Raw genomic sequence first — 17,224 nt, 5'->3', positions numbered from 1 at the left:
CGTAACACAAACATTTTTAGCTCCTGTGCTTGTGCAAAGCAGGTGACCGCCCCGGCAGAGCTGCCTCTGTCAGCACCCCCACCTAAGTGAGCCCTGGCGGCTGCTGAGGAGGAAATGGGAGAAGAAAACACTTTGCTGTTTTTTTTTTTTTTTTTTTTTTTTTTTTTTTTTTTTTTTTTGGAAATGCTGTAAATGGGTGCTTTCAACGGAGTGGAATTCTTCTCTGAGAGCAGTGAGGCTCCCCTGCATCTCCAAGAAATGTGGTGGCTGGCTGCCTGCAGGGGCGGGCAATTTTCCTGCCAGGTTTTGCAGTTTGCAGTGGGCTGGTTATTCCTGCAACTGGGGGAGCTAAGCACGGGGGTGTTTTAAACCAAAGAGCGGTCGCTGGCGCCCGTGCAGCAGCTGGAGGAGCGATGCGGGCAGCAGCCTGGGCCCCGCTTCCACAGCTGAGGCACTCGCTGCTGCTGCTGCGTGCGCGTTAGGGAGCCGCGGGGAGGCCGGGGGGCTCCCTGCAGGGCCGGCTGCGGTGGCACTTGGTTCACCGCACGCCTCGGAGCGCGTCACCCTGGGCCACAGCAAGAGGTGGCCGCGGAAGGCCCGGAGCCCCGGGCGCTCGGCCGGAACGCAGTCCCCGCGCGCTGGGTAAACGCGCGGCGCCCGCCGGGCGCTGCCGGGGGCGGGAACGGCCGCTCGCTCCGCACTACGTTTCCCGGCGCGCCGCGGGCCGCGGGCGTGCGGGGCGGCGGCTTCCGGCGCTGCCGGCCGGCGGGGCGGCGCGAGCGCCCTGTGTTTACTTCCGCCCGCGCCAGTGCGCGAGTGTCAGGCGGCGCGGAGCGGAGCGGAGCGGAGCGGGCAGAGCCGGCGCGAGGCGGGCGCAGCCGCAGCCGCTCTGCGGGCGCGCGCCCCGCCGCACCCCGAGCCGCAGCACGAGCCGCCGCCGGAGCCGGGCAGCGCGCGCGCACCCGGCGGGCAGCGCGGGAGGCGGCGAGGGCGGAGCGGGAGGGGGCGCCGCCGCTGCTGCTGCTGCTGCTGCCGCCGCCGCCGGGAGGAGCCGGGCCCCAGCCCCGGCGCGGAGCTGCGGGGGGCCCCATGAGCGGGCGGTGATCTGGGAGGAGGCGGCCGCGGGAGCCGCGCGGCGCGGCGGGACCCAGCCATGGACTGGCTCATGGGGTGAGTAGCGCTTACCGGCCTCCGCCGCCTTCGCGCGCACGCGGAGGCGCCTGGCGCCTCGGGAGCGGCTCCCGGCTCAGCAGGCTCCCGCGCGCCCGGGCACCCCGCGGCCGCCGGCGGCGGGCTGAGCCGAGCCGAGCCGGGCGGGCGCCGGGGGCGCGCGGCGGGAGCCCTCAGGCTGAGCCGTTGGGGGCGCAAGGTTGGAGCGGCAGCCGTTAGGCGGAGCCGTTGGGGTCGCGGTGGGGGGAGCCCTCAGGCTGAGCCGTTGGCCGCGCGAGCCGTTAGGCTGAGCCGTTGGGGTCGCGGTGGCGGGAGCGAGGCTGAGGCGCCCCCCGCGGTCGGGGCCTCTGGAGGGGGCGGCGGGAGCGAGGACCCCCGCCCGCGGCGGCGCTGAGCTGAGCGGCGGGGGAGGAATAAATGACTAATGGGTTATTTGCCGTGGAGATGACAAGCGACGTTACGTGCTGCGGTGACACGGGGAGGAAGCGTTAGAGAAGGCCGCCGCAGCACACGGAGGCGAGTCCGTCCGGGTGTCGCCTGCCGTGCGTGGGGAACGGGAGGAGGAGGTGCCCTGAGAGCTTGTCCTGTCCCGCGTGGTCGCTCCCTGAAAAAGTGACTTTTCTCTCCGTTCTCCATTCCTCCAGACTTAGCCTGAGACTAGGATCTCTGTGATGTAACTTTGCTTTCAAACTAGAGGCTCAGCAAAGTTTTAACTGGTTTTCTGTGCAGGGGAAGAAGAAACCTCGGTAGAGATTAAAACTGAATCAGAGCTGTGCCAGGGAGGGGGCCTTGGATAGTCTGGGATTAATAGCTCTAATTACCTAGAGACAGAAGGTAGAAAGCACTTGACTTGGTTTTAGACTTGAAAAGCTCAGGAAGGGAGAGGAAGACTCAGTTGATGGTAGTGGTCTGGTGTGCTGGCAGTCTCCCAAGGAAATTAAACTTGGTTGCTTCTTGCATGAGTTGTGCTGGTGACCTGCTCTCAGGTGAACTGTGGATAATTATGTTTCAGAACTGGATGGGCATTAAGTTTATGCTTCAGTAAAAGTAATATTTCAGTGATACTTGCTCCCTTTAGTTTCTTTTTTATGGTTTGATCTTTATCACGTTGCCTCTCCTGTCTAGTGTGACATGCCTTGAATATGGAGTAAAAATGCCTTGTTCCGATTGCCAGAAAGATCGCTTGCGCACGTGTGTCTGCGTGTGCTGCCGCTTGTCTCCAGCCGCACCGGTTTGCTGGTGAGAGCCTCGCCGACATCGTGAGGCCTCTCCTAACAAAAGCATGACTTATCTTCGCGCTAGATGTGACCGAGTCTAGAGCTAGTTGCCAGGACCAGTTATGCTTTGCTGTACTTCGATCCTGCAGCTGAGGAGTGGAGTGCTGAATGTCTGTGGGCTGTATGCTGGCTGCGTGGTTTTCTTCCCCCAGCCCAGGCAGTAGAAATACAGTATCTGAGGCGTGGGAAAGGGTTCCTGTGCCACGTACTGAAACACTTGCCACTAATAGGTTACAGAGCTGTAGTTTTATTTTGTTACATAGTCATAATGAAAATATTAGTGTAAATGACAAGGGTGTTTGGATCTGATTTCCAGCAACTACGGAGTACAGGTGGTCTGTATATACATACAACAGTATTTACTTTTCAAAAGTAGAAGTGTAAGTGTCAGAAAGCTCCGTGGTAATTACAAAAATGTCTAAGCCAGTAAACCACCCATGCAAGCCACTTGGATGACTCAGGATGGCTCATTTATTTTGCTCTACTTATTTTGTGTGAGTTATATTGTAAAGCAGAAATAATCAAAGTTCAGTTTATTCAAACTGTCAATCCATTCAGATGTCAGTTTTCTTATCAAAAATATTTCAGGCTTTATGAAGTTGCTATGAAAAAAATGTCTTTCCCTTCTAACCAAGGGGTGGGTGGTTATAAATCCAGGTGTGTGGGGGAGGGAGCCCCAGCCTGCTTTTCCCATTGAGCCTGAGTCATTTCTACATTAGTTGGTTATCAGCTTTTTCTTAATATTTGTTTCTTGACCAAATCCAGTAGTGTCCCACAGCTGTGTGTTGTTTTTTTTTATCCTTTAAAAATTTGAGAGTTCTACTTATGCAGTCTTTGGGGGGTGATTGCAGGAAGGGAAAGCATTGATATTTTGAAGGTTAAAGGGAAAGAAGGTCTGACAGATCCTTTCATCCCTTCTCATCTTTCCAGCTTTTTGTTGCAGTTAGCAACAGTGCATCCAAAAGAAAACCTTCTTGCTCTTTGTTGAGAAAGAAACCGGGAGTTTTAGTCTGTCACAGCAGAGTTTTGGGTAATGTTGCCTAGTCCTTCATTCAGTGATGACTTTTGACTGTTAGTCTCTTGGGTTGGAAAGGATGGGCAGCAGGAGTAGTCAGAAAAACGGGTCGCTTACAGAAATTTGTCAGTTCTTATGTCTGTTTCTTTTTCTTCTCTTGTAACAAACCATGTTAGTCTGTTTCTTAGGGTATTGCTTTTCTGACTGAATATTGTCATTAATAAAAAAGTAACGTGATCTTTCTTATTCCTAACTGTTTTGGTACTGTATTCCTTGTGTTATCAGCAAAGCTTTCCTAATGTTCTGGTATGAGGAAACATGCTTCAGTTTTTAGCTTTGTATTATTCAGAAATTAACTTTCGAGTGCAAGCGAGTTAGATTAGGCAGCAGAAACAGTCACTTCTGCTCTAGATCTCTCCTGCTCAAGATTATGCCGCATTTATCCTACAGAAGATTTAGTGGGAACTGCTTTGTTCCTTAATGGTTCTCCCCTTTACTTGTGTTCCCTTGGAAAGGGGGAAGGGAAGGTCTAATCATACCACAAAGGGCAGCAGCCCAAGTGTCTGATTGCCTCAGAGTGCTTAATATACAAAAACGGAAGCTGAAGCTTATAAACAATAGCAAATCTGCTGGGGATTAGGCAAACAGCTATAGGATTTCTGATCACACAGCAGAACTTCAGGGAGGTGCTGCCTTCTGTTCTGTCAAGTGCTTCAACATCCAGCCAAATCCTACAAAGCAAAGGTGAACCATGTTTCTGACAAAACTCAGTTTAGCGCCAAAATAAACTTGATATATGTGTGTGCAATCAGTGTTTTTTGAGCATTTTCATTGTACATGTAAAATATCTTAATTTTAGAGATCAGTGTTCTTTAATAGCCTTGTTCAGTGGCCTATGACAGATCTCCATTAGGCACTTTGTAAGAGATTCCAAATTTTTGTGTTACAAATAGGATTGATCTGCTCTTGAAATTCAAAGTACTAACAATGACAGGCATTGTTCCTTCTGTTATGAAACTTGTGTTTTTTTTTTTTTAATTTGGTTTAAAGTTCATAATTTAAAAGGAATAAAACTATTAAATGTACCAGTAAATCTGACATTGCATCAGTTACTGTTGATCTTCAACTGTGATGTCTGATTGCTTTTACATGTTTTTTGTGTATCAGAGAATTGTGTACTGTAGCTTTTTTAATGGATTGTTACATAAACAGAGAAAAATCATTTTATCAGCAGTTAACCTGTAATGCAGAGCATACTAGTTTGGACTACATCTGCACTGCAAGGTCATATGTTCTGAGTGGAACTGGGAGCTGTAATAGTTTAGCGTAGCTGCGTAGCTGTCGTGCAACAACACCTCTGTGTGTAGAGGCATCTTACAGTGGCAGAACAGCTTCTGATAAATCCTTCAGTGTATAGGCTAGCCCTGGAAGAAGGGGCTTGTAGTGAAGAAAAGGGGGGAAAAATCTTTTCTTTTTCTTTGCAAGGAGGTTTCTATTCAATAAACTAATAATGTTATTCACTCTCATTTCTTATTTGAACATCTCTGAGGACAAGAGAAAATGTATCTCCTTGAAGAAGTGAAGTGCTGTCTATAAACTCTTCTGTGAAGATTATTTGCTGTTGGATGTATATCCATATTCCCTCTGCATCAGAGAACTGTGATATCCCAGGATCAGCATAACCATCTTGAGTGCTTGTGAGCTGCAGTGTCCAGCCTTTTCCCAGGCAGTTCTGGTACTAGTAAAAGGTTAGTATGGCTTGGTTTCACTGCAGTGCTTAAGATTCCTACTCCAGGGAAAACTGCAGTGCCTAGCTTCTTGTTAGAAATATATATATATATATATATATTTAGGTGCAGAACTTCTACTGTGTAAGATTTTTTTTTAATAGATTTTTTGGGGCAATGGGATACCTAGCTCTTGAGGGGGGAGTATGAGAATAAGAACACATACTGTATAGATCTGTTAACTCTACAACAGTGTGTTATCTCTCACTGAAATTCACGGCTCCATCTCCTGCTTTTCACCACACTGCAAGTGGAATAAAAGACGGTGGGCTTAGTGCAATAGGGATTTGCTGTGTTTTTAGTTTTTAAAGTTGTAGTCCTAGCTACCCATCTTGTCACAACATCCAGTGCTCAGTTACCTCCTCTTTCATGTGTTGCTCTGGTGACTTCGGAAAGAGGCATCAAAGATGATTGAAGGCTCTCCTCCTATCCTGGCCTGGCCTAGCCGCTTCCACAACTTCAGCTTTAAGGTTTATTAGACAAGTAAGGGTCTACACAGAGGGCAGAAGAAAGGAGCAAACTGCTGTTCTGATTATTTGTGCTTGTCGGTAGTACAGGAAAGATCAGTCCACTTAAGGCAGTAGACATCAGAGCGCTTTAAAGTAAAGCTCCAAGTTCAGTTATTTTCAGGGTAGACAAAGCAAGTGGATGCAGCTGTGAGCTGACTAATGTCTAATCCAGTATAAGAGCTTTCACACTTCCAAATTTGTTTTGTAATTTTGATTAATCCACTGAAAGCACTGCCCATAATGAACTACCTTGAATAATTTCCGTCTGACCAGGACAGGTAGTTGGAAAGTGTGCTGCACAGAGCACTTGCTAGGCAATGCAGTCTTCCAGACTCGCTGCTGTGCTGATGCTCTTTGAACAAACAGCACTGAAGAACTTTTGGGGCAGTGATTAGGGTTGCATGCTGATAAATGTAGCTAGTGCAGCCGGCCATTATAACGTGCTTTCTTTCATCCAGTTCTAAGTGTTTTGGGCTTGAGATAAAACTAACAGTTTATCCACTTTTTTGGATATAGGACTTTGGTACTTTACCCTAACAATGATTTTGAAAGATACAAGTTGTGCAGATGGATTTGCTATCTGTCTCCCATACTGCATTTATGGAAGTGTCTTTAAGAAACTTCCTCATAATGTCTTAAGATGCTCTCTGGTTCAGGATATGCTGTGGTGAAGTATGAGTAATATTGTTGCACACAGAACTCCTAACATTGGACTAGTACATGATGTGAACAGTTAGGGACCAGAGGTGAAAACTGGCACAAGATAAAACATTCATAGCTAGTATTCTTGTACCGAGTCGGTAAAAAGACTCGGCTTCTAGACTGGCTCTTGTTGCTTTTGAAGAGGTTGTGTTAATTGAACGAAACAGATCCTGCCGGGGGAAGCCCAAGAAAGCAACACCGTATTTATTGCTCTCGGTCGGTTGCTACATAGTGCAGCTGAACCAAACTGAGAGTGAGAGTACCTCTGTCTGTGCTGACCTTTATGTGAAGGTAGCTAATGATTTTCGTTTTATATATTGCTTGTTACTTCCTAATTATAGCATGTATTTTTACTAGAAGGAAGAGCACTGAAAGATCTTTAGCTGCTATAACCATGAGGAATGCTTTCCATCTTCTCTTCAGTTCTTTTCGGTGAAGAAAGTCTCCTGCCTTTATAAGGAAGTCTTCCCTAGAAACTCTGACCTCCCACCTTTCACAGCTGCACAGTGTATATTCTTGCTCTTTTTTAACTGACCTCACAACAGGTGTTTCCCTTACATTACATTCCATACAAACTCTTGGCTTCATTGTCCAGTATTCCTGCTTTGAGAGAGCTGAAAAATAACTCAAACTTGTAAAACAGACATGTCTAGTCCCACTGGGTAGAAAAATTTATTCCTATGTGTAACACTACCTATAGACTTCCAGGGTTTTCATCCCCAGGTAAATCTAGGTTTGAGTTGCTTGCCCTCAGTTTACTTATGGTTGAAGTTTCAGTATTATTTCATATTCTTTTATTAGACCTGAGGCTTAGCTCTGTTAAACCAGGAGTTACCTGTGAACTGTTGTATTAGTCATTTTAACAGGTAAAATAATATCTCCATTAAACATTAACTCGTATTATGCATTAGTATAGTAGCGGAAAGGTGCTGTTTGTTTGATATCCTTGGAGACTCATGTTGTCTAGTTGTAGAAATGGAATTTCAACTCCTTGAATCCCCCTTATATCTCTGGTTCTCAGTGGCCTTAGACATATTACTGAAAGTCGTTGTTACTTTTCTGCTGTAATGCAAAGCAATGCAAAAAAGTAACTGTAGAGCCTTGTGCCCTGCGGTGTCTTAATATACTTAATTATTGATTTCTTGCTTTCATTGGAGAAAATGCTGAAGATAGTCCTGTATTTTGAAATCTGCTTTCTTTTAGCAAACCATTAAAATTAGTTGGGCAGTTACTTGCTTTTGGTTAGTACAATGTACATGAACAGCAGTTTGCTTTTATGAGATCATTCTTTTTCCAACAAGGAATTTCTTTAGGAACATAAGTACAGATCAGTCCCAAAGTCCCTGACAATGAAGTCTTTACTTCACAGCAGAACATTCAAAAGTATAGTAATACATCTCCGCAAGTTATCATCTCCTGCTTGGTGCTGGCGTCGGTGTTCATGAAGGCTGATGATTCACGATGCTCATCTGACTGAAGACTTAGGTTTTTCTTTTAACACCTGTTTTTTTCCTCTCCTAAGATCATTTTTCAGCTAAATGTGATCCTGAGCCTGTTTGGGTAGCCGCAGCAGTTTAACCAGTAGTACGGTAGCGCTGGTGAGACTTATAAAGCTTTGGGAAGAACAGGGATGCTTTTTTTGGTGGGAGCAAAGACTTAAATCAGCTGAGTATAATCATGAAGTCATGTCATTATTTGTGATAAATCATTAGTGGTTTTCTGAACAGTCCTGCAGGGACAGTTTGGGAGAACTGCAGAATGTATGAAAATATGAGATACTGTGAGTTTAGAACAGGTAATAAATAATGACCTCAAACCACCATCAGACTTACTGTCCTACTTTAAGTCAATTTATGGAAAAACTGTGAACATACTGCTGGTGAATTGGATATTTATGAAGAATTCAGAATTTATAAATATTTTTCTAAATAAAGTTTCATATACCTGCTGACTATCATGTGTCAGGAATGTAGGTGGAACTTTGGGTGCCTTTCTGAATCCAGCAGTCTGAATCAAGACAATTTCGGGAAGCTTGGTTCATGCTTGATGGCCTATATAGCTTTGCCATATTTCACTGGCAGCGTCCATCTGTTATATCTACTGGATGTGGGCCCAGAGCAAGCATTCTTGAAAGAGTAAAATTAACAAGAGTCTGCAGTTTTTACATAGCTGCATATACAAGTTTGAACCTGGTGGTGTCAAATCTGCATATTCTGTTATCGCTGCTGAGCTAATGAAGAACTTTAATATGGGTCTCCGCTAGTGGAACGCTACTGAACTTATCAGTGCATCGTTTTTAAACCCACGTTTAGCCTTCCAAAATGAATGATAAGACTACGAAACTTTTTTATTGGATTCATAGATTCAGTTTTAAAATGTCCACATTAGGGCATTACTTTTTCCACCCATCTTCACTGGCAATAAAAAGAGAATTTTAGACTGTGTCCTTAACTGTATTAAGCTTTATAATGAATGTGTATGGTTTCCTGGCAACCATGCGTTGTTTATAGTCTTACTGGAGACTATTATCTCAGCTAGCCATGAGATCTCTACTTAAGGAAGAATTATGGCTTCATGACTTTGCTGAAAACTGCTCCAGCACTTCAAACAATCACATTCCAGAAGCCTCACTGCTCTTGAGTCTCCGTGCAATCGTTTTAAATAATTTGATTTTGGAGTTAGTCAGACAGTATAATTGTAAATGGTTGAACAGTAGTAAAATAATATTAGCATTTGGTGGAGGAAAAATGGCAGTTTTGTCTGAAGTTAGTTTCTTTTTCTTCTGCCTGCTAAGAGGAACTGGTCAGGGGACAGGTTCTTCACACAGTCTGCAAAGTTCTGCTTCTGCTTGTGGGGAAAGTGGGGCTACTTGAACAGTGAACACACTCACGCACACAATCAGAATTTAGGTATAACTTGTCAAGCCCCTGAGGAAAGTCAGAAATTAAACTGCAATCAGGACAGAAAGGACTCGTGGATCAAATTCCTCTATATTCTGACAATTCAAAGAGGAACTCCATTAACTGAAGTGTACCAGTGAAGAATACTGTATTCATCACCAAACAGCATCTGTGCTTTGTTGGTTTTTAGGGTGAGGTCGAAGTGATCCAGGCCCCTCAACTTGAACTCTTCAGAGTATATCTGCTCCTGGTTTCTCAGTGCCCTTTCCCTGTTACTTAAAAACATGTTCGTTTAATCATTCTATCAATTTTATCATCAGTGTTCATTGACTGTTGTGCCTTCTGTACACTAAAATACTTAAATTGTGGCTTTTACCTGAGAGATGTTTCATGGTAGTTACATACAAATCACAGAATTTGTGGGTAAGAGGTTATGCAGGTGACCTTGAGCGATCTTACTTTATTTTTTTCTGTGATGCTTCTTTTCACAACTTTAATGCTCCTTCAGCATAGAATTTCCTATTAATGTATAGAGCTTCTTATTTATATATATATATATATATATATATGATGTTTCATAAAAAGCTGTCTAGGAAAGGCTTTGCTTCATAGCGGATATGTTAATAGGTTATGCAAAACTGGATAGAGTTGTTTCTTGCAAGGTGTTTTGTGTCTGCTTTGTGGATGAGTACTTGGGCTTAGGTTACAGGGTTAATTCTGTGGTTTCAAGTTTGTGTCAGGTGTGATAAATGATAGCTTTCATTTCAGTTAGTATTTCCTCTGATAACATGCAGGTGTTGTTGGAGCTCCAGTCTGTGACCTTTGTGATTGTCATGTCTCATAAAGTATTAGTGGGCAACCACTTGCAATCAGGTGTAGGAAGTTTGTAAGTTTGTAGTGAGGGTTAATAACTTTTCTTAAACCAACAGAGGCACTTGGGGAAGAAATAAAAGCCTCTGGGCTTGCTTGTATCTCATGTTTATGTTAATAGACTGCCTTAAACAAAACTGTGTTCATAGTACTACTTCAATGCCAGCTGGATAAACCTTTCTGATGATTTAGCAATGGGTTGGCATCTTTTTAAGTAACTGACCAGCCTACATTTAAATGTCATGGGTGAACACCAGTTTTGCAGTTACCAAAGTTATCTGAATCTCTTCTAGGAAAGGAAAGAGATTAGCAATTAGAGTGTCTATTTGTTCTGGTTAGAGTATCCAGTTTCTCAACTATACCTTATTCCATCTGATGCCCCCTTTCCTTTCTGAGTCAAACTTTCTTAGTTTATTTGTATTTTCTGGTGTGCATGTGCTAACCAGCGGTTTTTATAAAACACATTTATTGGTCTGTGTCTCCTTTTTGCTGTAGCCAGAAAGTAGCATTTTTTTAGTTATTGATGGGCAGATTTTTGAGGTTTAGAAAATGTATGGCTGGTGACAACTGAGCAGAAGAAATAGTGAAGGGGAAGAAATCTATTGCTAGATTTTTGTTTTTTTCCAGTTGTAGTCTTAGCTCTTGTAAGATAGAGGTTCTGTTGGATGCTCTTCTGCTGTTGGATTTTCAGACATTAGTGAGTCTTTTTCACAATATTCCTCCTCTGGATGAGCATCTAATAGTAGTTGCTCCTATTCTGCCCCCTTTTCACTAGATTATTATAGTTCTGTTTGTTGTGAAAAGCTTTTGAAAACTACTCTGAAATTTCAGTTATTTCAAAGGCATTGATGTTTCTTTTTAGGCATAAGATAGGCTTTTACCGTAGGGTCTAGCATAGCACATGTTTTAGCACTTTGAGTGTGAAGCCAAGTGATTTGTGTTCTAGTAGCCCCAGAGTGTCTGTAATGAGGGTGTCTGTTGCCTCACCCACTCTGCTGAACGTGGCAGTTGCACTTGCCCTAGACTCACTGGAGCCTGCTCAGGCTTGAGCCAGTGGCGTAGAGCACTGTGAAAATTGTCCCTTGAAAGGGGAGCTTCTGTGTTAGTGTTCGTACTGTGCAGCTTGGTACTTAGCTACATGTTTATAGACTGTTTTGTGGCTAAGAAGGGTAAGGGTGACCTTTCTGTTTTAGTATTGTCCTATAAGGTATTTGAAAGCGTGAATGTTTTCTAGGCTTGCATTTCAGACAGGAGGTACTCCAGGTAGGCAAAATATTACCGATGTGCTGGCAGAGTTTGTTTTTTCTCATTATTGTTAATAGAATCATTGTTGATTGTTTAATTCAAATTACCTTGGTTTCAGGTGGAGCGTAAACATACTAGGCTGGCTAAGCAGGAATACTTGAAATGAGTCATTCTGTTAATGGAGAGAGATTTTTGGGGATTGAGGATGTTTGAAAACATGCAGGATAACAACTAACTTGCAGGACAGTACTACCATTTTCAGTAGGAAATATATGTAATCTCTCTTCCAAGTAGATGCAACAACAACAAAATCTTGTAGCTTTATTAAACTGCCATGTTTAAACATTCCATCCTGAAAATAGGTTCTCATTTTCCATTTAGAAAAGGAGATATCTGTAATAAAGATGACCTCATTTTAACGCATTGATTCAAGTTGTTTAGGGTGTTTCAGGTATCCTGAGTATTTCTGAGCCAAAGAAAAAATGTGAAATGAAAGTGTTAAATATTTCTATGCAAATAGCAATAGCTTCTTAATTTATGAATGGCATCTTCCATGGAGTTTTTGATATATTTTAACAAATACGACTTAAATTCATTCTTCCAACTTCGTTTAATTTTCTGTATAGGAAAGTCCATGCACAGTCTCAAGCAGAAAAAATAATATTTTGTCAAGAAATCTGAGAAGGCAGGAGGTATATCTGAATTTTGGTGATATCACTGTTAAGAACAGTATTTGCCGTTATGGTAATCAAATATAATCCAAGCAAGTAGGAAGCAAATGTAGGAAGAAGGAAAGTGTTTATATATATATATATATATATATATATATATATCAACTTACATATAAAGAAAACTGCTAACATACATTATCATCCTTCTCTGCAGATCATAAGAGAGGAGTAATAATTATTTTCCTTTCTTCTAAGACCTCAGTATTTCTACAAAATATTGCAAGCACCTAGTAGTATCCTCTGTAGAATCATTATCTGTAATTGAGCTATAGCTATCAAAGTGAATGGGCAAAGAGCTTGGATACTGAGATTTCCAGTATGGGCTTGAATCGCTGGTGTAAAGGAGTCATTCATCATTCATTCAGACAAATGCCTTTGGCGTGGTTAGACATACGTGCACATTGTGCCAAGAGGTGCTTGTACCATGCTACATGTATATCACAGTATGCTCCTGTGCTGGGGTCTGGTGTGTCTTTTGAATTGCCTGTCACTGTGAATACATTTGGCTGCCCTTCCGTCCCTAGACCGTTCGTGTCCCGTTGTTCATAGATAACATGTTCTCCTAGCTGTGAACTTAGCACATTTTTAAAGGTGTCAATGTGGTTTGGGTGTTTATAGATTAAGGTTCTAGTCCTAACTATACCAGAAATTGGTGTGTGCAATTTGTTGACATCACAAGTCTGTCTTTGAGACTGTACTCAGTCCCAAAGAAAAGGAAAATGAAACACAAATGTCTTCTAACTGATGTGAGATTTGAACTTGAGAGCACCTAGCTACCAGCTCAGTACATGCTTTGTAGATTATACAGTACCTGAGTGGGAAAGGATCACTTCTGAGCTTGTGTAATGAAAAAGAGAATGTAACTGGACTGAAATGTCCAACTTTATTGAAAATTGTGTGCTCTCTCATTCCCTTTGAAAACTAGTGCTAATAACTGGTCCATATTTGCTCTCTTTATTATGTTGATCAAGTACTTTAGAAGTCAAACTACACATCTGTTAAATGAGCTATGGAAAAGTACATGAAGCTTAGAGAAGGTCAAAGGCTGTTGTAATGGGAGAACCAGACTGCACATGCAAACTAAATCCACTCAGAGGTTTTTTTGTTTAGAATGAAGATGCATTTCTTTTTCCCTGCTTCTATTTATTCTGGTATTACTGGCCAAACAACAAAGCAGATACAATTCTGTATTAGCTAAAATAAGTGGATATAATACGTCCTTGTTCTGGTATGTTTTGGATGCAAAATGTTAAAACAGAATGTTGCCAGAATAGAGGTTTCCTAGAGTCTACTCAATTTGTCTAGCTCTTTATCCTTTTGCTAGAATATGCTCAAGTGTATGCACACTTTAAATGCCAAAATGAGACAGGACCAAACAACCGTGTGTTGCAGTTCAAACGGCGCAGCGACCTGGTTCAGGGACGGCACGGCGACCATCCCCAAGCCGCTTGGACCATCAGCTTGCTGACACCAATGTGGTGGATGGCAAATGGCCTTTACTGATGGGTAACAAGGTGTTATATAGCTAAGGTTTACAACGTCACATCCATCTGCTTACATCATACATCATAAACTAAACGCTATTGGCTATTAGGGGCCCTATCTTTCTGTACAGCACGATATCTTCCGGCCGCCGGACCCTAACTATCTGCAACACCGTGGGAACGACTAATTAGAACTGGATTCATGTTCTGATACAAAGTAGTAATGTGGCTAATTGCAGGAACTATCCCTGTGGCTTTATTTTTAGGAACCGAGGAGGCTGGTGAAGTGTGTGGAGCACATGAGACAGGCAACAAAAATATTGTAAGATCAATTCGTCAAAAAGCAGTCTAATGTACAAGGAAGGTGGTGGTTATCGCATTGGCATGGGCTATTCATTAACTGGAGGTTGCGAAAACAAATAGTATTCTAAAGTCACAGCCAGCTACCAATGTGAAACTGTGTTACTTAGATTTTCCCATCTTGGATTTGCATCTGTGCCATGGTTTTGCAGTGTAGTAGCAAAATGACAGTGTGAATATTGCAGTAGGTGCTGTCTCAGGTCTCTAACATGCTGTTGCTAGAAAATCGTATCTGGAAGATGCTCAGATTAACTAGTTTTCAAATAAATACGTGTTCTGCTTAATCATATGAAAGAACAAGAACAATTTCAGAAGTGGAGGGCAAGTGAAATCAAAAGTGATTTACAAGTCAGTTGACTCCTTGGCATCTGCAGTGACAAACAGCTTTAAAATCTGGTTGACAATGGAGGGTTGGAATACTAGTAAACAGGATCATTTATGCATAGTTAAGCCAAATGGTTTAAATTTTGTGATGTCACTAAGGCAAATAATACAATTCTGTAAAGATCAGCCACATTAGCCAGGGTATCAGCAATTGTACTAGCTAGGCCAGTTCTTAGTCCATATATCAGAGCCAAAGAGCCGCCAGGAAAGCTTTTCTCCTGGGATATGTTGCCCAACAATTAGCTACCTTTACAGAGATTTATGTCTTCTGAATCACTCTTGTGTTGGCCATTGTCAGAAATGGAATATTAGGCTTGGTAGGCTGTTGTTTTGCATTATGCATGGTTCTGTGATGCAGATGTAGGTATCCATTACTTGGTGAAATAACAGCACACCAAAGATTTATCTTTTCTTCCACTTGCAAGTAGCTCTTCTTCCAGTGTACTGAAAGTTGACATAGTTCATAGAATCTCATTGTTAAAAAGAGGCAATGATTAATCTTCTGTTTAGTAACTTTGGCAACAGTCTTTTCCAATACCTAGTCCTTTTATGGAAATGTTAAATATTATTAGTAGCTGATTTGATTTTAAATTTCAGAAACTTTTGTAAAACTTCCTTGTTTTGAATTTATGCTTTTTAGACAAAGGTGAACTTTGTCAAATTTGGTTTGTATGGAGCCAGTGGTCTTGTTAGCATATTTCGTCCTTGCTGCCTTTTAGCATCTCTGCATTACAGCATCTGGTTCCTAAGGGTGCTCTTTCTGATATTTACTGTTTGCTGTTGTTGAAATGTCACCTTTGGGACCCTGGCTATCACTGGACATATGTTAATCTTTCTAGCAACTTTTAATGATAGTGGTAATGTAGTGATAATGAGGGAAAAGTCAAAAATTGTTCTTGTGGGAGAAGATTATTTGAAAATCCATGGAATGAAAAGTATCCCAGGATGTTAATATTTAATCACTACGGTGCACTTTCTTTAGTATTAGCTTTCTAGAAGTGGGAACTTAGTGGATTTCTTTTTTTTTTCCCTTCCCCAGAAGAAGTAAGATTGTCTTATTGTTACTTTGGTAATAATAGAATATAAATTTGGAAACAAGACCATGTGGTCATACATAAGTGTTATTATTGATCTGCTATTGTCATTCCATTCTGTAATTGCTACTTTTTATTGTAGCTGCATTTTAAAAGCAAATAACCTATTTTGATCAAGGAGGTATTTTCAGAGATACCAAGTGGTATGTTGATCCTGGTCTTCTCTGCTTTAATCTGTAGTACTCCTTGAACAGTTTATATACATAAAACTTTCACATTCCTCAGAGTCTGAGCTGAAGCTTCTGAAGTTTCAATAAACTTTCATCTGAAGAGCTGATCTCAGCCTTTTTTGTGTGATAATTTTAAAACATTATTTCAATATTTTATTGTGTAAACACTGGTTACTAATTCTAATCCTTCAGTAGGACTCACTCTAACATCCGGAAAGATGGAATAAAAAGATCATGGATTAAAGGTGCGTCTTTAATTGTAATTTCTGTGTAGAATAATTTGAATGATAGAAAAAAAATTCATTCCTCAAAAGAGCAAGGAGGGAAAGCTCTTGTTGGAAAATAATTTTGAGCATTGATTTTTGCTTTTTTCTTCCCCATTAAGTGCATGTTTTACTTGTTTTTGTGCATATGTCCAAGAGAGAGATCTTAGCGTGTGATCTAAATATCCCTCGCATTTTTAAAGTTTTATGCTTAGTTACTTATAGTAGTTTAGTAAGCCCAGCTTTGTTTCCTTCTTGTTGTGTTAATACAAAAGAAATGTCTTCTCTGGGTGATGTGTAAATAGTATTTAATTGGGTAGACAGTTTGTTGGCTAATGAAAAGCATGCTGCATAACAAAGCCAACTCAAACAGCTGATCAGTTCAGTGGTACCTCTGGGTTGGTGGTATGATGCTGAGAAAAAGTAAAATTTTGTTTAGTGACTGGAAATGAGTTTTTAAAATACCTTGGAGCTGTTTCCACTCCACATTTAAAACCCTCCACTTTTCTCTGATTTCATTGGTGTATTTAATATTTTTAATCATATTGATAGAAAATTGTTGTATAAACATTAGTGTGTGTGCAAGTTTCATGTTTTTTTTACTGGATTAACTAACTTAGTTCACAATGTAAATGTAAAATAAGACAACGTACAGCACTTCGATCTTATGCCTCAGATTTTCTCTAATACTATACTAATACTAATAAATGCGTCAGAGCTTGAGTGGTTCAGATATTATATTTTCCAGAATCTGCTGGAGTAGTTTAAGTCCTTTATTCTACAATTACATTTGTCAAAACGATACCGCATCATATGAGCCGGAGTAAACAAGGCTGCAGCACTTCTTAGGAGCCTTAATTATGAAAAGCTGAACAGCTTTTGTGAATGCTGTGTCACCCTTCATCCTTTCTCTCTGGGGGACTGCCCTTTTTTACCAAAGCAAGTCAGTGAAGAAGTAGATGCAAAATTTGGATAATTTTGCAAATAGCTCACATAGGGTAGTGGAATAGAAAGAAAGGAAAGTCAGAAACATAGCGGATGCTTTCTTGAATGGCAGCAACCTGATTGTAATATCCAATATAGACTTTCATGCAGTGTATGTTGTCAAAATAAAAATTAACATTATCTAGAATGGCTTTCTAGAATGGCTGTTTCAGGGCAAGGCATGAACTTTTTACTAGGGGAGGAGTATTGCTTTCTATTGCTCCAGTTTCTCCTTTCAGTGGGTTTACTGATGACAGCATTTTTCTGCCTGCACATTGC

General features: G+C 41.8%; 1 protein-coding gene across 1 annotated transcript in view; it reads left to right on the top strand.

Annotated features, from left to right (window-relative positions):
• The first annotated feature begins 1,040 nt into the window (after positions 1 to 1,040).
• The window catches only part of MOB2 (MOB kinase activator 2), a 104,762-nt gene continuing 88,578 nt past the window's right edge, over positions 1,041 to 17,224 (top strand). Inside the window, exon 1 of the mRNA XM_088525835.1 lies at positions 1,041 to 1,170. Coding sequence (XP_088381961.1) covers positions 1,154 to 1,170 — 17 coding nt within the window. The 5' untranslated portion in view covers positions 1,041 to 1,153. The remainder of the gene's footprint in view (positions 1,171 to 17,224) is intronic.

The sequence above is a fragment of the Tinamus guttatus genome, unplaced genomic scaffold (genome assembly GCF_059628265.1).
Source record: "Tinamus guttatus ecotype Peru unplaced genomic scaffold, ASM5962826v1 Tinamus_guttatus_pri_ptg000240l, whole genome shotgun sequence".
Classification (NCBI taxonomy): Eukaryota; Metazoa; Chordata; class Aves; order Tinamiformes; family Tinamidae; genus Tinamus; species Tinamus guttatus.
This window is presented reverse-complemented; position numbering and strand designations above follow the sequence as displayed.